The 21926-nt window shown below is 39.5% G+C and overlaps 2 protein-coding genes across 2 annotated transcripts; one reads left to right on the forward strand and one right to left on the reverse strand.

Moving 5' to 3' along the window:
• Nucleotides 1–2845: 2845 nt before the first annotated feature.
• On the reverse strand, nt 2846–3454 carry LOC103402224 (uncharacterized). The gene has a single exon (XM_008340969.1). It carries the CDS (start codon nt 3452–3454, stop codon nt 2846–2848), a length of 609 nt encoding a protein of 202 aa, XP_008339191.1.
• A 13154-nt stretch (nt 3455–16608) lies between these two features.
• Nucleotides 16609–21267, forward strand: LOC103420905 (TMV resistance protein N-like). The gene is made up of 4 exons (XM_029098386.2): nt 16609–17515; nt 17644–18745; nt 18862–19137; nt 19229–21267. The coding sequence occupies exons 1-4, from the start codon at nt 17034–17036 to the stop codon at nt 20366–20368; spliced, it is 3000 nt and encodes a 999-aa protein (XP_028954219.1). The 5' UTR covers nt 16609–17033; the 3' UTR covers nt 20369–21267.
• The last annotated feature ends 659 nt before the right edge of the window (nt 21268–21926 follow it).

The following is a 21926-nucleotide window of genomic DNA, read 5'->3' on the forward strand; positions in this document are numbered from 1 at the left end:
CGAGTAAAGCTTTGGCTGAGGCCATCCAAGTCAAGGATCAACATTTTGAGAGTTTGAAGAGGCGGAATGGTGAGAACTTGAGACTCAAGGTACAGTTGGAGGCGACTAAGAAACAGTTGGAGACAACTATGCTCGAGGTTTCCAAGGTTAAAGGGGAGTTGGATAGTGCCTTGGTTGAGGTTTCTGAGCTGAAAAGTAGGATCCCGACTGAGAAGGAAGCTGCTGTGAAGGAGTTCTTGGGTTCCCAGGCCTTTCTCCATGTCCTTAGACCTCGCTGTACCCGGGAAGTTCATTTTGAAAAAAGAAAGTGGATGGCTGTCCTTGATCGTTATGATGATGGAAACGTTTTTCGAAAATACCGTGAAGAAATAGATGAACATCATCGAAAAGGTGAAACCTTCGACCTTGCAGTTTATTATAGCAGTGCAGATGAGTTTGGCGATGAGGCTAGTGCTGATGAGCAGAGTCATCAGGGTGATGATGAGTTTGGAGATGCAGAAAATGACGGTAGGACTCAGAGTGATATGATCAGGGGTTCAACCTCAGATGAGTATGACTAGACGTGCTTTCACTTTCTGCATGTACTCTACCTGCACTAGTTTGTTGTTTGTATGGCATGTGCCATGTTATAAGCTTGAGGGTTTTTTTTTTTGTTTTTTGTTTTTTGTTTCGTATGTTTATGAGTGTTTGCATTATCAAGCTTCAAGTGTTTGTATTATCAAGTTTCAAGTGTTTGCCCTATCATTGATGAATGTTTGGCTATGTTTGCATAGATCCTTTATATAGTCTTGTTGACATATACTTAGATTTTATTTTGTATTGGAAACATGTGCGTTGAAGCTTCAACACTTGAGTGTTTCATTGCTCAGAATGTAAAAGAGTTTAGGGCCGAGTTGGCTAAATCACCTCTTTATTGAATTCATACCAAATGGTCTTTGTTACATAGGATGCCGAACGACTGTAGCTTAACACTTGTACAATGTGAGTCTATTTGTAATAGTACTTCAAGTGGTCAGCATTCCATGGATGGCCAAGGGTTTTTCCGTCAGAGCTTCTGAGCTTGTAGGAGCCAGGGCGGCTGATGCCGACGACCTCGAACGGTCCGTCCTAGTTAGGACTGAGTGTTCCTTCACTCGGGACTCTATCACAGAGTAATCTTTTCTTCAGTACCCAGTCTCCCGCTTTGAAAGAGCGATGTTTGACCCTTGAGTCGTAGTAGTTGGAGATGCGCTGCTTGTAGGCGACATTCCTCAGGTGAGCCTGATTTCTGTGTTCCTCGACTAGATACAGGTTGAGGGTGAGTTGCTTGTCGTTCTCACTCTGTATGTAGTTCTGGATTCGGTATGTTGCTTGCTCAAGCTCAACTAGAACAACTACTTCTGTACCAAAAGCAAGTGAGAATGGAGTTTCTCCTGTGGAAGTCCGATATGAAGTGCGGTATGACCAAAGAACTTGGGGTACGAATTCTGGCCAACAACCTTTAGCTTTGTCCAAGCTAGTTTTCAGAGTGCGCTTGATTATTTTGTTAACGGCCTCGACTTGTCTGTTAGACTGGGGATGGGCTGGAGAGGCAAAACATAAGTTGATGTTGAACTTAGAGCAGAACATCTTCAACTTCTTGTTGTCGAACTGCCGCCCATTGTCCGTGCCTATCGCATTGGGAATGCCGAATCTGCAGAAGATGTTCTTCCATACGAAGTCTTCTATTTTTCCCTCAGTAATGGTTGCCAAGGGTTCTACTTCAGCCCACTTTGTGAAGTAGTCAACTGCAACGATTGCATAGCGGACCTTGCCTTTCCCTGCAGGCATTGGGCCGATCAAATCAAGTCCCCATTGGGCGAAGGGCCAAGGGCTGATCATAGGAGTGAGCAGCTCGGGAGGGGAGTGAGGGATAGTTGCGTAGCGTTGACACTTATCACATGAGCGAGATATTCTGATGGCATCTTGGTGGAGTGTTGGCCAATAGTATCCTTGGCGAAAAGTCTTGTGTGCTAGGGATCGAGACCCAGCATGATCTCCGCAGACTCCTTCATGTATTTCCCGAAGGACAATTTCTGCCTCCGCAGGTGTAAGGCATCTTAGGTATGGCAGGGTGAAACCGCGCTTGTAGAGTTGGTCATTAATGATCAGGTAGCGGGCAGACTTGTATCGAATCTGCTTAGCTTGGACTTTGTCAATTGGGAGGGTGCTATGAGCAAGGAATTTATAAATTGGGGTGATCCAACTATCTTCTTGTTGTAAATTGCACACCTCCGCGACCATGGTGCTTGGTTCTGCCAACAATTCGACATGAATTTTTCTCCCAATCTTGTCTTCCACTGCCGAGGCGAGGCGAGCCAAAGCGTCTGCATGACTGTTTGCCGCTCGAGGAACTTGGGTGATCTGGGGTGTTTATTCCTTACTTTTGCAGTGTCCTCATATGCATTCCTTTTGCTTTCCTCTTTTCTGTTTTCTGAAATATTCTCCCAACGACATGATCTTTTTCCTTTTCTGTTCCTTTCTTTGATCTCTCCACCGCCAGACACACTCGCTTTTGCTTTTACTTTCCCTTTTCTTTCTCTTTTCCTTTTGCTTTGTCCGCCACTACCTTTCTCTTTCGGCCTGGTTTCTGCTGGGACCTTGTCCCCATCTCAATTCCAACCACAGCAGACCACTGGAATCTTAGATTGGACGAAGTAGAAGGGCAGGGTCGATCTTCACAGAAAAACGACATCGTTCGGCCGCGCCGAACAGAGGAGACGGGCCATGAGATTAACGGAGGCAAGATTTGGGGAGAATAAGAGAATAAGCAGATAAAGGGAGATGAAGTGTGGGTTGCAGAGAGGTGGATGTTCTTCAAGAAAAACTAGGCTGCCACAGCATCATTTGTCCCTTGGAACCATATAATGGGTTGCTTCCATTCTATGCAGTTGCTACAAAGAACATTGGTCTGTGCCGGCTTCTTAAAGTCATCACTTCTCATAACCAGTTGCCTTCCATTCTTGTTTGCACATTTATTAAGTCTCCAAAGATGCTTAATTTCTCTGATGGTGAAGGAAAAAATTGGAATAGGAAGTTGCCTTCCTACAAATCTGTGCTGACAAAACTGTTCCGGTGGAAGATTTCTTACCCTGGAAGCACCATTCAAGTCAAAGTGATGCTGAATAAACTTCCTGACTCTGAGACTCTCATCCCAAAACCCTCCTCCTTCGAACTTCTTTCCCATCTCCTCCACCGTCGCGCACGAGCTCGAATTTCGCTTACTCTTGCTCTGCGGCTCCGTCTCCAGCTCAAATCCGTCGCCGTTTTCAGACTTTGAATCCAAATTTCCAATCTGCATATAGAAATCGGGGCTCGTCGGAGGATCGACTTGTCGTAAGTTGAGCATCAACAGCCCCGTTCCAGCACACAACGCACAGACTATCAGAATTGATCCGACGGACACCTGCCTCCTTCGCCAAACGCCATAGCTCATCTTTTCCTCTATCTTTTTTCGTTTTGCATGTGTGTCGGTGAATGGATATGGATCTGGAAGCCACAAATCGCTCGCTTCGTTGTCGTCCAGCTCAACTGGAAGCCACAAATCGCTCTCTTGGTTGTGCGATTCCTGCAGGTGCAGCCCTCTAGTTTCTGCTTCTGCGGCTGCTGCTTATCTCCTTGGAAGGAGTGAGACTCAGTGAGTCAAGTTTTTGGGTTTTTACGGGATGGGGGTGTGAAATTGAGTTTGAAGACTGCAGCTGCTGGGATGGTGGAAGAGATGCCGCGTGAGCAGAGAGGGAGAGTCTGGGTGAAAATCTTTCGCCACAGTAGCAACACCCATCCATCCCGAGGCCACGAAGCAGCATGTAAGTTTCCTGTATGAGATTGAAAACCACAGCGGACCGGAGTGCTTTCAATGTTGTCAGTAACTTCAAATTGTTCCGGGACTGGTTGCGGTGGTTGAAACTGTGTTTGGCGAGCGATTTGGAATGCGGTGACCTTTCATGGCGGCAGAGATGGAGATGGATCGTCCGTTTGTGTAGAAATCAAGGACGCTGCCGCCGCCTTCTCCGCCGTTGAGGCCTCCTGATTGCACTTTTTTTTTCTGGGTTTCATGGCGAGCTCAAGAAGATAGGCCTCGCATGCAAAGACCAGGTTGAGCACTCCCTCGGACTTCAAGATCTCGTTTTTTAGCTTCGAGATCTCATAGTCGGTGAAGGACTTGTGGAAGTGAACGGTCTTAGACATAACATTGGCGACCTCGAAGGAAAGAATGCTGACGGTTTGTTTCTGAGTTTTGGCGGCAGCGGGTTGGGATTTGGGGACTGATGATTTCTTCGAAGGATGAAGAATAAGAGTTTGCTTGAGATTGAAGCTTACCTCGCTACCCATCTTCAAGATCTAAGACTCTGCAACCATTGCTGCAAAGATCCGAAGCTCAAAGCAACTGGGTCGGGCCACAACTCCGAGAGAAACCCGCTTTCATGCGTGAAATCTGGGTACCCTTTTGAGCTTGCGGGCTATGACGGTGATTGCAAGGTTCATGGCTTTCTTTGATACTCACCAGCTAAAAACCCAAAAATGAATTATCATCCATTTTTTTCTTTGACTCTGATTCTCTGAAACATTATTGCATATACTGGGTCAAGGTTGATGACTCAAATGATAGTGACCCAGTTGAAGAACATTAGAAAAACTGCAGAAAAAGGAAGAAAACTGAAAGCAAAAGCAAAAAACAGGTGTCCGAGTAGGACTCAGAGTTGATGGAATAAAAGGAGGACGCGGTTTTTTACGGGCGTGAGACTGTGTGTGTGTTCTGGGTTTGGCTTTGGATCTTGGGTTTTTTTGCAGATTCACGGTGGTGGTGAAAAATGAAAGAGAACCGACACAACTTTTGTATCGATTCCCACAGACAGCGCCAAATGTTGATGCACAAAATCAGCGAGGACTTTGGTACAACAGAAAGTGTCAGGTTTGTGACCTTCGCTTGGTTGCTTCGATCACTAGTGAAGATAAGTACGTAAATGAATAGGGACAGGGAAGCAAACACAAGATGTACGTGGTTCACCCAGATCGGCTACGTCCACGGAGTAGAGAAGTTCTCATTAATTGTGAAGGGTTTACACAAATACATAGGTTCAAGCTCTCATTTTGTGAGTTCTAGTGAATAGTTTGGTACAAAATGACATTAGAGATTATTGTGGGAGAATGATCCCTATTTATAGAAGAGAGTTTCTAGTTTTGTTCTAATATTGACACGTGTCGTGTTGTGATTGGCCTCTGATGTTGACACGTGTCGCGCTATGATTGGCTTCTGATGTCGACACGTGTCGCATTGTGATTGGCCTCCTGGTTGAAGGGAAACTCTTCTGGGTCCTTGACGGTATAACGTTGACTGGTGCTCAGTAGTTTCGGGATTAGTCAAGTATGGTACAAACAAGTGATTTCGAATACATCGATAATTATTTAATCTTGCGTTTGCTGCATTATTTTTCAATATGAACCCTAAAAGATGAATATGAATATATAAGTTTAAATAATGCAGCAAACGCAAGATTAAATAATTATCGATGTCATCGAAATCACTACAACAATGAAAAATGTGAAGTCTTACCTTATGTGAAGCTTCAAAAACATCGATTTCGTGTTTCATTCGTCAAAAACAATTTTTCTCAATCAACATGTTTGTAGTTTCATTGATTAGAGTTTTGTTCAACAATGGAGGATGAGAGGGTTTTGATAGTTGAGAAGATAAAGAATACGCTAAAAGTGATTTGGGGTGTATTTATAATTTTTTTTAAAAACCTAATATGGTCAAAATTGTCATTGCATAGTGGAGTAAATAAGTCATTTAATATTAAATTTTAATATGGGGTGCATTCAACATTTTATGGGGTGTTAATATAAAAAGCCTTACCTTTTCTATTATTTTGAATGATTAAGTTTAGGGTTTGTATGTTTTTTTTTTTTTAATATTTGTTTTATATGTTTTCTTTGTAAAGATTTAGACATAAAATGTAAAAAGGTGGTCATGTGCCAATCACATGACACTTTCTAACAGAAAATTGGATGGAGTTAAAGATACTTAACGGTAGGGGGTTAATTGGCCACTTTAACATAGTTTAGGGGGTCAATTGGCTGAAAAAATAGTTCAGGGGGGAAATTGAAACTCACGTGATAGTTTAGGGGGTTAAATGACAGTTTACTCTAATATAAAATCATATAAAATAATTAAAATAGTAATTTCTAAGAAAAACATCTTTCGGATTCGTAAACCCGTAAAGTTAATCCCTCAAATTTTACTCAATTATATCAATAGTCTTCTAGTACGACTCATCTTGACGAGATTTTGACGAAGTTGATAAAAAAGATTATAACTAACGTTTTGATGAGTTAAGGGATCGATGATCATAAATTTTTAGTTGATGAATCGTTACTCTAATTAGACTAAAGTTGATATCACATTCCTACAATTTTATCACTGTCTCAAAAGATGTATGAGATTGTAATTTCAAGCAAAACTAAGGGGTAAAACAATATACCCATAAGCTAAAGAAGAAAAAGTAATTGGCTTGCTTTGATGCGTTGATCTGTCCAAAGTGACTTAACAAAGTTGAAAAATCCCTATTTCTCACCTCTTTCTGTTGGAACCGGATACCCTAAGCATGGGACCAGAGCCAGTTGAGCAGCCCATCTGGACCCTTAAAATTTGATCCAACAATTATAAATAGAAAGCTTTTCTAAAAGTTAAAATAATTACAACCGTTAGATCAAATTTTAAAAGTCCAGATGAGCTGCTCAGCAAGCTTCAGTCCTTATGCTCATGAGGGGATCCGATTCCTTTCTGTTTCACCTAAACCGCCCAAACCACATATAAATTAAAGAAGAAAAAAATAATTGGCAGCTGTGCTTTGACGTAGAGAATGCTTTGAATGATGATATATTCTTCTCTATAAGAGGAACTTATAGGTGTACAACCCTAACATAAAAGGAAAGAAAACTAATTACAAGTGATTACATGGGATTACATATTAATTAGGGATCTTACCTAAGATACAAAAGTCAACACTCCCCCTCAAATTGGTGCATATATGTCGCTCATGCCCAACTTGTGTAAGAAACTTGAAAACTTGTGACTCGAAACAGCTTTTGTGAGGATATCTGCCAACTGATCTTCTGTTCTTATCGCCGGTACTTCAATTATTTTCCCTTCCAATTTTTCTTTGATGAAGAACCGATCAACTTCAACATACTTTGTTCTATCATGTTGTACCGGATTACGTGCAATGTCACGAGCAGCTTTATTATCACAAAATAATTTCATGGACTGATCATGTTGTATACCCAAATCACTTAACAGAAGCTTAAGCCACAAAATTTCACAAATCCCCAAAGCCATACCTCTGTATTATGCTTCTGCACTGGAACGGGCAACCACATTCTGTTTCTTACTTCTCCATGTAACCAAGTTACCCCCAACAAACGTAAAGTAACCTGATGTTGAGCGTCTATCATCAATGGAACCTGCCAAGTCTGCATCAGTATAACCTTCAACACTAAAGTGATTATTCTTCTTAAACAAAATTCCTTTGCCCGGACTTCCCTTCAAATATCGCAGTATTCTCGTCACGACATTCATATGTTGTTATCAGAGATCATGCATGTATTGACTCACTACACTCAAGGCATAAGCAAGGTCTGGTCTTGTGTGTGCCAAATACATCAAACGACCTACTAACCTTTGGTATCTTCCTTTGTCAATTGGTACTTGATTAGGATCAACACTAAGCTTCAATCCTTCTTTTAATGGTGTAGCTACTGGCTGACAAGCTGACATGCCAGTTTCGTGCAACAAATCAATAATATACTTCCTCTGAGACAAGAAAATTCCAGAACTGCTTCTCGACACCTCGATCCCTAAAAAATATTTCAAGGATCCAAGGTCCTTCATTTCAAATTCTGTAGACAGGTATCTTTGCAAGCCCGCACGTTCTTCCGGATCATTACCTGTTACCATCATATCGTCTACATACACAATAAGTGCAGTAAGCTTCCCATTCTGTCTTTTCAGGAACAAAGTATGATCAGAGTTACTTTGTCTGTAACCAAATGCTCTCATAGATTTTGTGAATCTTCTGAACCATGCTCGAGGGGACTGCTTCAAGTCATACAAGGATTTCTTCAACCTGCACACTTTGCTTTTGTATTTATCTGGAGCATTACATCCCGGTGGAAGATCCATATAAATCTCTTCTGTCAAGTCTCCATGCAAAAAGGCGTTCTTCACATCAAACTGTTGTAAGGGCCAATTAAGATTTGCAGCCAAGGACAACAAAACATGAATTGTGTTTATCTTGGCTACAAGTGCAAATGTATCTGTGTAATCGATTCCATATTTTTGAGTGTATCCTTTTGCTACCAATCTTGCCTTGAAATGATCCACCATCCCATCTGCTTTGTATTTCACAGCATAGACCCATTTGCATCCCACATGTTTCTTGCCAGCTGGCAAATCTGTGATCTCCCAGGTAGCATTCTTCTTCAAAGACTTCAACTCTTCATTCATTGCTACTTGCCAACGTGGATCAGTTAAAGCCTCATGCACACTGTTAGGAATAGATACAGTAGATAATTGATGTACAAATGACTTATTTAATTCTGACAGGTGACTGGTAGCCACATAATTACTTAACGGGTATAACACATTAGACTCAGGGTTGGGCTTACTCACCGGATACCTAGTTTTACATTTAAGGACGGCTTCATAAGTAAGTTTAGGAATACCTTGGTTGACATGATCAGGGAGACGACGTGGTGGTGGTGCATCCAGGATCGAAGATGATTGATTATGGTTATTGGGACTCAAGATCGACTGTGAGGTAACTGGCGACACGGAGCTGTCCGGTGGTGAGGAAACTGGCAGTGAGTTATCTGGCGATGTTGACTCGTCCCTTTCAAGATTTTCAACATTGTTTCCATGTGAATGATCACCACTTGTCTCCAAGACATTACCACTTAATTCCAATTCATTCACATCATTATTTTCATGTGAATGATCACCACTTATTTCCAAGACATCACCACTTAAATCCAAATCATTCACTCTATCTATATCTGGAATAGTATAATCAAGAGTTTGAACTTCTTTCTGATTCTCCCCCTGAAGTGAAGACTCGGGATTGGCAAAGTACATATCATTCTCATGAAACGCAACATCCATAGTGACAAACAACTTATTCGTCGGTGGTTGATAACAACGGTATCCTTTCTGCCTGGATGCATACCCCACAAACACACATCGTAAGGCTCGAGGTTCAAGCTTACTTCGATGTTGTTTATGAAGATGAACGAAGGCCACACAACCAAACACATGAGGTGGAAGATTAGGGACTGCAGGAGCATCAACATGTGAAGAAAGTGCCTGAAGGGGTGTTTGAAAATCAATCGATCGGGATGAAACACGATTAATGAGATACGCAGCTGAGGTGAGAGTTTCTCCCCAATAGGATAACGGGAGACGAGCCTCGAGTAAAGAGGCACGAACAACCTCCAGAAGCTGACGGTTCTTGCGTTCGGCAACCCCATTTTATTGTGGAGTATATGGACATGTAGTTTGATGAACAATCCCATGATGATCAAGAAAGGCACGAAGTTCAGAGTTAACATATTCGCCACCATTATCACTCTTGAGAACCTGTATTTGTGACTTATATTGTACTTGTACCATTTTGTAAAACTGTTGAAACAAAGAAGTAACTTCACCTTTGGATTTCATCAAACAAACCTAAGTTATACGTGTGCAGTCATCAATAAAAGTAACGAACCAATGAGCACCACCAAATGTAATAGTTTTACATGGACCCCAAACATCAGAATGAATTATCATAAATGGAATAGAACTTTTATTCAAACTGGATGGAAACGAAGCACGATGACTTTTAGCTAGATCACAAACACCACAATTAAAGCTAGAAACATCATGCTTAACAAATAGGCTAGGAAACAACCTCCGTAGATAGCTGAAAGAAGCATGTCCAAGTCGACGATGCCACAACCAAACCTCCGAAGCTTTATTCCTATCCCCCGGATTTCCGTCCACTACAAGAGCTTGAGTCAACATTCGAGAACTGTTTGATGTCAGCTCCAAGTAGTAAAGCTTCCTTTTCCTAATACCATAACCAATCGTCTTGCGAGTCCGAATGTCCTTAAAAACACAAAAAAGGCCAAAAAATCACAAGACAATGCAGAACGACAGTTATTTGAGCAACAGATAATAAATTATAGTCGAGAGAAGGCACAACAAGTACGGTATCAAGACTAAGGGTATCTGAAAGGGAGACGGTTCCTTCCCCGATAACAGGGGCAGGATTACCATTGGCGACACTGACGACAGTTTTGGTGGATGGTTTTAGGGTTTCTACCTGTCTAGAATCACAAGTCATATGTTCAGTAGCACCAGAATCAATTATCCATGTATTATTCATAACAAAGGTAGAAACCTTTAAAACTTTACCATTGTTACCTGTATTAGCAGAATCACAAGTCCAGACTGTCATTCCCAAGCAACTTCAATCAATACGTCACTCGATGATTGATAAAGCCCAAATTTCCAAGCAAACCAAGCCCAAGAAGTGCCAATTTTCAACAAGAATGATAGCCCAACAACAATTACAAATAATAATAATCTAAAAAAAAAACCACAATTTTTTCTTTGCCGTGTGGGCCTTAATCAAATAGCCCAATTTTTCTTTTTTTTCAACACTACCAATTCTGATTCCCCTTTTCCTTCTTCCCTTTTCTATTTGTTCTTTTTTTTTTCCTTTATTCTCTCCCTCCTTTCTACGTGGTCTGCTCTAGAAAGAACCTGCAAAACACGAGTGCAGAAACAAGGTGCAACTGTGCGAGTGCAAGAACAAGGTCCAGATGCAAACGGGTTAGACTGCAGCAACGTAGGGCAACAGCGGCTACAAATCTGGGTGCAGATGTGGATGCAAGCGGGTTCGATCGAGGTCTGGTTTATGGTGTAGCGGGTTTGCGGGTCAGAAACAGTGGTTGTGCGGTGGTAGTCTGTGCAGCAATGCAACAAGAATGTGATGAGCAGCGGGCATGCAATCCTGGGTCAGTCGGACCTTGAGTCGGGTACGGCGCAGCAACACAAGTCCGTTGGGTTGCAATCTGTGCAATCCTTCACGACTTCATATCAAATCAGAAAGTGAAACGATTCGATAAATTCGGGTCAGCAACGATGGCGTCGCTCGCTGTTCGAGGTCGGCGCACCACACACGACTGAGCGGCAACAGTGCTATCGCAACTATAGGGTTTTTTTTTTCTTTTTTTCAACTTGGCTCTGATGCCAAGAAGAGAATGCTTTGAATGATGATATATTCTTCTCTGTAAGAGGAACTTAAAGGTGTACAACCCTAACATAAAAGGAAAGAAAACTAATTACAAGTGATTACATGGGATTACATATCAATTAGGGATCCTACCTAAAATACAAAAGTCAACAGAATCTTTGTCCAAGACTAACAAAAGTTAAAAATTAGCCTATTTCTCTCCCATTTCACTTTCACCTAATACACGTAAACCAACTAGAAATTTCCTCCTCTCACACGAAGCTAGCCTCTCTCTACCTCCCTTTTTATGTTGATTGGCTTGGAGTTTTTTCTAATGCTATTTGATCATGGGGAACCCAAAATCATCCCTAGACAAGTTTTCTGGTCATTCTGGGAAATGTCTAGTTTTGCTTTTCTGAGGCTTTTGAAAGGATGTTTGGTTGCAAAGAATAATGTTCAATTTTGTGTTTGTGAGTTTGCATGGGATAATGTAACATATATAATATAGATTCAAAAGAAGACTTTCTTTGCCACATGTTGAACATAATATATTAGTAAACGACAGTGAGTTGTAGAAACTGGAAAATTTAATATTAATAGCAGCAATAGCATTTAGCAAGTATTGTTCTTTATTATAAGAATAATAACACAAGTTGCATATGAGTTGAATCGACATAACCTAATTCCAAATATATTGTACATCCACTTGGATAAGTTTCCCAAGAACCCTACTCTATCCCAAAAGTTATTTCACCAGAGACCTTTCACTATTGATTTCTCCCAACCGTGCCCACAGGAAAGGCCAAATGCTCTAGCCATCTTTTTGGGTGCTTCCCTGATGCCTGCGTTCTCCCTCGACTAGCATACCACAATGCAAGCATTTCCTTGCATTAAAAAAAAAGAACTTTAATGAGAAGCTCCCGGTACTGTTTACTTTAACGAAAAACCACATTTTTACACTAAAAAGTCAATCCTGGTACTATTCACTTTACCCTTTATTTTGTCCTTATCGTTAAAACTCAAAGTTTTCAAGCTCTTTTCATTAGTTTTCCTTTAAAAAAAACGCCAATGACATCAATCACCTTTCATCCACTAGCTTCTCTAGTCAAATGCTCCCAAAGTCAAAAAAGCAAGTCTACTCTTGCTTTTCTTTTGTAACACTTCATATGGTCTGCATCTTTCAATGCATCCCACCGAAAGGTGACCTCTCCACTGACAGCGACCATACTGTTCAATTGTTGCCAGCTCAGTATTATATGAACCAATCACAATGTACATATCGAGAAAGGATGGATCCTCTTTGTGAGTATTTCAGGAAGAACCTTCAATTACATTCGTTCATCGTGTATCGTATGATCATTTTTTATTAAGTACTGTTTATATTCAATTTTAAATAAAAAAATTATAATGATTTTTAACCACACGATATATAATGAATGGATGTGATTAGAGAATCTCCGGAATTTTCACAACCGGATAATACAACGACACAACAAATCTTAAAAAAAAAAAGATATGGCAATTAAAATGTAATAATATTAAATATATAAAAAAATAATAATGCAAATTCATAATATAACAAAGAAGGTTTGGTTCTAGTTTGTGAGGTCTTTGAGGAACTGTCGTCAGTTCAATAAATTTAACAAAGTGTGCACTATTGGTTTCTGCCAATAATTTTTATAAATTTCTTTTGTTAAGCTGATGATATGGCATACAAGTAGATCTCACGTATCAATTCTAAATGTTTGTTGAGGACCAAATCTAAATTAGGGTCAAAGTTTAGGGACTAATTCTAATTGTGCATTCTATGTTATTTTACATACAATTGACGAAAATCTCACGGAAAGTCCAATAGTGCACATTTGCTAAATTCTAAGACCTCAATTAATGAACTTTTTGTTTAGGGACTTAATCTAAATTTGAGTGAAAATTTAAGTACCACTTCTAAATCTAAGATAAATGGATATACAAATTAATGTCAACTGAGGTTGTCAATGTCAAATTTTATTTTAATTTATACCTCATTTTCTTTGTGACACCTTGTCCTGAAATATTTTATCGATGGTGTGAAATGACTTTATTACCCTTGGACGTTAGATGTTGTGTGACATGCACTTTGGTTGTGGACTAAATATGTTAAGTTCTAATTGTTTGGACCCAATTAGAACTAAGTTTTTCTTTGTTTTTGGTTGGTAGCCCAAGTTGGACCTGACACACACACCCATACCAATCTCGTTGACTATCTCTCTCCTCTTTCAGATTTTCTTCCATTTTCCGTACAACCCGTACGGTCATCATCCAACCAACTCCATCTCTCACAGATCAAGTTCGTGGAGATCATTTTTGAGTTCCTTGCAAGCTCAGGAGTAGAGCTATACCATTTGTTTGGAGGAAGAACCTCAAAAACCCGAGAAACCAGGAAACCCCCGAAAAGGTGCACAGTAGCTCAGTCATGATCACAAAGAATTCATTGATTTTTAAGGTCCTAGGGAGCCTTAGAACTTGTTGACGAAGCTTAAGGAAGGATTTTGAAGTATTTTGGACGTTTGGAAGCTCGGGTTTGACAAGTTGCAGAGGTGGCCGGATTATCGTGACTTTTTCGGCAAGATCCCGTGAGTTTTAGGACCTAAAACTGGTAAGATTTTGTTCCTCTTATCATAAGCTTCATTTTGGTATAAAATTTGTGAATTTTGGTTAAGAATTAAAGAAGATATGACGATTAGAACTTTTTCCCAGTTTCCGGCGATGGCGACGGAATTTGGTGACTTGCCGAAGAAAAAGGCGAATATTCCGTCAAAGTTGACAGAATATTCTAACGGCGTTAGGTATCTTTAACAGCATATTCTATATTTTAACGGAATATTCCCTAACAACGTTAACTATTCCGTTTGGTGTGCCAGGCACGTGCCTGCATGTGGCCGCGCGTGTGGTTGTGCCTTGGCCGGCGCGTGACGACACGTGGGTAATCGGAAAATTTTTCTAAAAATATGGGGATGTTCATGGGGTTGAGTAGATCACGTTGGTATATTCAAACACTCCAATTGAGCAATGTATGAGAAGTTATTACCTAGTTTTGTTTATGTGCTTTAAAATAACGTTTATATAGTTGTTTCGCATATAGGTGAGACCTATCCAGAGGAAGAGCGCAGTCAAGCGAGACTCGAGGGTTATGACCCTTCCACATATCAGTGAGTGGGTTTTTGGTTTTCAGTATATACTTATATACTTGGTATTTTTCCCAGAAAATGTGTTTAAATGAAATTATGTTTAAAATGCCATGCCTATTGATTTATACTTAGACTATGAATTTGTATTTTCCCAGAAAATGTGTTTAAATGAAATTATGTTTAAAATGCCATGCCTATTGATTTATACTTAGACTATGAATTTGTATGGTATGTACATATGTGATTTGACGCGGTGGATGCTCAGGTAAATACCAGGTGAGTTGTAGATTTTTATTGTGAATTGATGATTATATGAGATGTGTTGAGAGCTCATAAACTTGCACCCCGGTGTTAGTGCTCCCGCCCGTGGTTAGGGCACAGTCCTTCATGTGATGTTCACCTCCCGCACCATACGCTCACCTTGGATCCAAGTTAGGTGCACAGTCCTGTTGTACAGACCACTATAAGTGGTTCCGACTCGTAGGTGACCCACGATTATTCGCACAGTCTTCACGTGATTGTAGCACTAGAGCGTATTTATTTACACCCAGTCCTGTCATACAGACCACTATAGGTGGTTCCGACTTGTGTGCAGGCATACTTATTGAGCTATAGATTCAGCCGTACAAGCCACTTTAGGTGGATCCAGCTAATATGTTATTTCTCATGAGTTAATTCACCTAAGTTACTTATTCAGTTATTTTGAGATATTTGGCATGGCATACTTATGATTATCGCTATTCTAAGCATGGTTTTGATATAGATATGAATATATGCTATTTTATGGGAAATTATACAGGTTTTACAGCGAGAGGTTAGAACTTTTGATAAATGAAATGGTTTTGAAAAGCTTTGTTTTTGCCCACTCACACTTTCTGTTTTGCGCCCCTCTAGGTTTTAGGTATGAGTGCTTGTTGGTGGCTTACGAGGATTTGACGAAGGTTCTGACAGATTATCACCAATGTAAGATCATCTTTGGGTGTTGTATAATTAATATTCGTCTTGTTGGACTGCACTTAGGCTACTTATGCTCTGGTTGTGCAATCACACTTAATATCGCACTTGCACCTTATCTTATCTACTACTCTAGTTTGTTTGGTTTTATTTATTCGCATTTCTTATATTAATATTGTTTTCACACTGTGCACATGGCTACGTCACCCTCACATGACGGCCAGCATACCTCGATCTAATAATATATTTTCATTGTGTCTTATTTCTCCACCAACCATTTAATAAAAATGTTAATAATATATTTATCTTTTTAAAAGAAGATTTTTAAACTCCTATTTAACTAATTACAAAAATTTTGAAACAAAACAAAACATAATTTAAAATAATAAATAAATGTTGGTGGGTGGGGTGTGTGATATCTGTGGTGGAGAGAGAGGCTGGAAAAGATTTTAGCTACGATCAAAGGAGGAATGGGTGTGTGCTAGACGAAGATGATAAAAAGTGAGATCTACGACTTTGACAGAAAAGAAAGAAAAAGAGTGGTGTGGGGCCCATATATTAAAGAAGAAAAAAGAATTGGTAGCATGTGCTTTGATACATTGAATCAAGTCCAATCGGACGAGAAATTTTTAGTTTTTACGGGAATACGGATGGTAAATTACGTGTTTTTATGTAAATGGTGAAATTTTTTAATTTTGAAGTTATTAATCTTTTAACACACATATCCCACCATTCATATAGAGACATATGAAGTACCACCTTGTGTGATGGTCACATTGAAAAATCTTCCCAATCGACTATCAAACGTCAACAAAAGCATCTTTCTCTCTTATTTTAGTTTCTCACCTAACACACCTTAAACCAATTTGAAATTTCGCCGCTTCTTACACAAGGCTAGCCTCACTCTACCTTGATTGGTTTGATATTTCTTCGTTTAAAGAAAAACGAAAAAGAAGTTGTCGAATAGTAAAGGACACTAACACAAAATTAAACATACTCACCGTGTCATCAATCATTCAATTACACAAAGCAAAGAATGCCAGCACGAAACATCCTCAAATCCTTCTTGGATACTATATATGATACATTTCCCACCAATTCCATCACTTTCAAAGATGATGCTCCAACTACTTTCGGCGTCTTCTTTTTCTACTTTTTTTTTAACTATATATGATACCCTTCCCACCAACTCCGTCACCACTCTCTCATTTCCCCTTGTCTCCATCAGATCCTCTTTGTTCTCTATCCTTCACATTGCTTTCTCTCTCTGCTGCTCTCACCTCGACCTCTCTTCCTTTCCTTCCTCGCTCCGCCAGCCAACCATTTGAGATCATCCACCTCTTCGAAAGTGTGGGAGAAGAGGAGGGAGGTGCAGAATAGATTAGAGACTGAAGTTTTAGGCTTCAGTTTTTATATTTCCAAATTGCCCCAAAGATTTCAAGATATCAAAATCTGCCTCAAAATAATTCAACCCGTGTCGGAGGTGTGTCCAACCCATTGACCGGTGTCTTGACCGTGTCCAACCCGTGTCAGGGGCATATCGTCGGCGTGTCGAAGTGTCACTTATGTGCTTAGAGCTGATTGCTTGGAACACTTCCGATTTGCGTTGAGCAGCCAAATGGCCCGGGATTCTGCTCCTGCAGTTTTTCCATGGAAATACCATGTGTTTCTGAGTTTCAGAGGTGAAGACACCCGCCGGGGTTTTACAGATCATTTATACAAACAGTTGGAGGCGCGAGGAATCAAGACTTTCAGGGACGAACCAGAACTTGAACGAGGGACAGATATCAATCCAGAGCTCCTGAAGGCAATTGAGCAATCAAGGTCTGCAATCATAGTTCTTTCGACAAACTTTGCTTCTTCAAGTTGGTGTTTGCGAGAACTTACTCATATTGTTCGTTGCATGGAAGAGAAAAAGAGAATTTTTCCCATTTTTTATGGCGTGGAACCTTCTGATGTACGCCATCAACGAGGGAGTTTTGGCGAAGCCTTTGCGGAACATGAAGTAAATTATCGAGAACACATGGAGGAGGTAAATGAGTGGAGAAAGTCGTTAGAAAGGGTGGCTAATCTCGCTGGGTGGAATTCAAAGGATTGTAGGTAAGCATAAGGCAACAACTGACGTTTATAGCTGAAGAACAATTTTTTACTACTGAGTTTCAACGTTACCATGCACTTTATTTTAGGATATGATAATTTTTTATTTACGTTGTTTGTTCTTCTTGTAGGTATGATACAGAGCTTATCCAAGGAATCGTTGATACACTATGGAAGGAAGTGCATCCTACGTTGTCAATGTTAGATTCCTCAGAGAGGTTTGTCGGAATCGATTCTAAATTGAAGGAAATAGATTTGCTTTTAGATACAGATGCAAACGATGTTCGCTTTATAGGGATATGGGGGATGGGTGGAGTGGGTAAGACAACCCTAGCTAGATTAGTTTACGAGAGAATTTCTCATGATTTTGAAGGTAGCAGCTTTCTTGCTAATGTTAGAGGGGTGTGCTCTAAGGATGGCATAGCTCATCTACAAAAGCAGCTTCTTTCTGAAATCTTATGGGAAAATAACATACAAATTTGGAATGCTGATAGTGGAATCACTAGGATAAGTAGGTGTTTACGTAATAAAAAGGTTCTTCTCATACTCGACGATGTGGATCAATCAGACCAACTGGAAAAGTTGGTCAAACAAAAAGAGTGGTTTGGTTCCGGGAGTAGAATCGTCATTACAACTAGAGATGAACGTTTGTTAGTTAAACATGATATAGAGATGGTCTATGAGGTTAAGCCATTAACCCAAGATGAAGCTCTTTTTCTCTTTTGTCGGAATGCCTTTAAAGATGATGAGTTGGAAGAAGATTTTTTAGAACTGTCCAAATGTTTCATCAGTTATGCAAGTGGTCTTCCATTAGCTCTTGAAACTTTAGGGTCTTTTTTGTACAAAAGAGGTCGAGATGAATGGAAGAGTGCACTAGATAAACTGAAGCAAGCTCCTAATACGAAAATTTTTGACACATTGAAAATAAGTTATGATGGACTAGATGAGTTTGATAAGAGAATCTTCCTTGACATTGCATGTTTCCATAACTTTCGTGAAAAGGAGCAAGTAATTGAAAGACTAGAAAACTGTGGCTTTGTTGGCGCTCGCATTGTGATCGAAGTTCTTATTGAGAAATCTCTCTTGTATAAATCATACAAGTATGTGTCTATGCATGATTTGATACAAGAAATGGCATGGGCGATTGTTCGACAAGAGTCTTACGATGAGCCAGGTGGTCGTAGTCGGTTGTGGCTTCCTCATGATATCTTGCACGTGCTCACAAAGAATACGGTAAGAAGTTGCGTGAAAATGAAAATACCAAAGCTTGGATAGAACACTGTAATACTATTTAACATGACAAGAGACTTGATTACGAAATTAACTATTCCTTTAATCTTATTTATCAGGGATCAGAGGCAATTGAAGGCATAGTCTTACGCTTGAGTGAATTTGTAGAGGCACACTGGAATCCTGAAGCATTCACTAAGATGTGTAAGCTGAGGTTGCTCGACATTCATAATGTGAGCCTTTCTAAGGGCCCCAAGTATCTTCCGAATGCTTTAAGAGTTCTCAAATGGAGCTGGTATCCCTCCAAATGTCTACCACCAATTTTTCAACCGGATGAACTTACAATACTTAGTCTGCAGCATAGCAAAATCGATCACCTTTGGGATGGAATCAAGGTAGATGATTGGACAATTGATTTTTACTTTGTCAATTACAATAATTGTAGTTTCTGAACATGAACTGTTGTAACATTTCTATTTTGTACAGTGCTTGGGCAAGTTGAAGTCTATCGATCTTAGTTACTCCCACAACTTGACAAGGACCCCAGATTTCACAGGTATTCAAAATCTCGAGGAGCTGGTTCTTCAAGGTTGTACAAATTTAGTTAAGATTCATTCATCTGTTGCAGTTCTCAAAAGGCTTAGACTTCTAAATCTTAAAGACTGTAAAAGTGTTAAGAGTCTCCCAAACAAGGTAGAAATGAAATCTCTTGAAGTATTTCATATTTCTGGCTGCTCAAAAGTGAAAAAGATTCCAGAATTTGTTGGAGAAATGAAAAATTTCTCGACGCTTTCTTTAAGCGAAACTGGTGTTCAGGAAATACCTTCCTCAGTTATACGTTGGAGTTTGGAGAGGATTGATTTAAGTGGAATTGCTTTGAGAGAGACGGAATCCTCCCTGGTTTCAGTGAAAAATTTGGTACTATCAAATTTTCTTGGATGTAATGCACCACCAGCTAGATCATGGCGTTCCTTCTTCACTTTTGGCGAATTTCCAGCAAAGATTTCTCACCCTGCGAGTGTGGTCTTAGCTTCGTTGAAAGATTTATGTTTTCTGAAGGAATTAAATCTGACGGACTGCAATCTTTGTGAAGGAGCAATTCCCGATGATATTGGTTCCTTGTCCTTTTTACGAGTTCTAATTCTTAGGGGCAACCAATTTGTTAGCCTTCCTGAAAGCATCAGCAGGCTTTCTGAGCTGCTCTGTATTAATTTGGAAAATTGCAAAAGGCTTAAACGACTGCCAAGAGTTCCATTAAACGGCAAATTACAAATACTCACGTATAATTGTACTTCCTTAGAAGTGCTCCCATGTTTACCACATCATTGCGGAATTCCGATGAAATTGGTTTTTGTCAAATGCCTCAATTATGGTTGCGGTGGCATAACTTTGCACTTTCTTTACAGACACGGAAGCATATTCGAAGAGAAGTGCATGTGCGAGTTGACGTGGAAAAGCAAATACGGGTACATTTCGAGATCGCCATTCGGTTCAGATACGGGATTCAAGTTGATGAGCAGATTCGGTCCAGGTACAAGATTGGGTAGTAACATGATGTATTCTTCGCCAGGTAGGAAAATGATGTATTCTTCGTCGGAGAGTAGACGTAAGCAATACGGTTTTTAGTTCGATCCATTTTAAATTCGTTAAAGAATGTAAATTAGTTTGTATATAAAAATATTGATAATAATACATTTATAATTAATTTACTACCGCACCATTCCTTTTCCTTGTTATTTCTTCACGTGAACATTTCATTGGAAGATGAATAGATAGGAATTAAAATTAAAATGACTCGGATACCAAGGACTTATCATTTCCCTTGGTTATTTCTTCACGTAATCATCATTTATCTCTTTAATATTTTTTTATTAAATATTCATTAAACAAATAATTAATGTATTTGTAGACGTTTCCTTTCCCTTCGCTTTTGTTATTTCTTCTCAATTCTCAGTGTCGCATTCCAGTTCTCTATCCTTTCCTCCTCTCTCATTTCTTCTCTTTCCCTGACCTTTCCTTTTTCTCTTTCACCGACAAATACAAGGACGAATAGGAACATGCGCAGTGTGATGCTCTTCTCGAGGGGGATAAGCAAATCACCTCTGTTCTTCAGAAAGTCTCCCCGACAACTACAAGGACGACATCGGCGAATTTTACGGTGACCCAGGTGCATTTTTTCAGTTCTTTGTTCAAGTTGTCTAATCTGATTAGAGACACCAAATTCACAACCAAACCGTCCAAGTATCAGTACGAACGTACCGATACAGAGTTCAGACACTAAATGACCGAATCTGGCAACTATGAGCAAGACGGAGGTGGAAAGGCAGAGAGTCAATACAGTATTGAAGTATGACCCAGTGAAAGTGGAAGTTCCTCCAAAACAGTCAAAGACCAAGTTGAAGAGGCATAGTTTGGCGAAAGAATTGTTGGAGTGAGTTGAATTTTATGTGTAATTAGGATGATCTTGTTCCCCCTTAAGTCTGTATAATTAGGGTAAATATTATTGCATACTCTTACCTTGTAAATCAAGCCTGTAACATATATATATATATATATATACATATATACATATATACATATATATATATATATATATATTTGCCTTCTTGATGAGAAGAATAATATTAGACAATTAAAATCCCAAAATAAGTCTAAATTAGCATGGTATCAGAGTAGAGATCCTAGGAGTTCTGCTTTGCTTTGCTTGTTCCCTTTAGAAAAAACTAGAAATTATGCTCACGCATTGTAGCTGGATTAGAAATTGTATAGATAAATATGTTTATAAAGATTACAAAGCATTAAATCACATTCTATTTAATAAACCAAAGCTTTTCATACACCATCCACTCTTCTAACGTCCGACTAGTTTAACCAGAACCAAAATAATCTGAAATTAAAACAAACCTCATTAACTAAATCAACCCAAAAAAAAAAAACACATACACACTCCCACATGTACACACATGTACAATATATACTGAAATGACATACCTTCATGCCTTTGTGGATCTGCAACCGAGCTTGGAAAAGAACAACACAAAAAAACGATTTTAATGATGAGGAAGTGTCAAGATTCGAATGAAAGCTGAAATCAGAAAAACTAAATTTCAACTTATGTACATATCTCAAATCACAAAAGCCACAAATTTGAAGAAAATAAAATCACCCAGATATATAACCCAAA

The sequence above is a fragment of the Malus domestica genome, chromosome 05, assembly GCF_042453785.1.
Source record: "Malus domestica chromosome 05, GDT2T_hap1".
Taxonomy (NCBI): domain Eukaryota; kingdom Viridiplantae; phylum Streptophyta; class Magnoliopsida; order Rosales; family Rosaceae; genus Malus; species Malus domestica.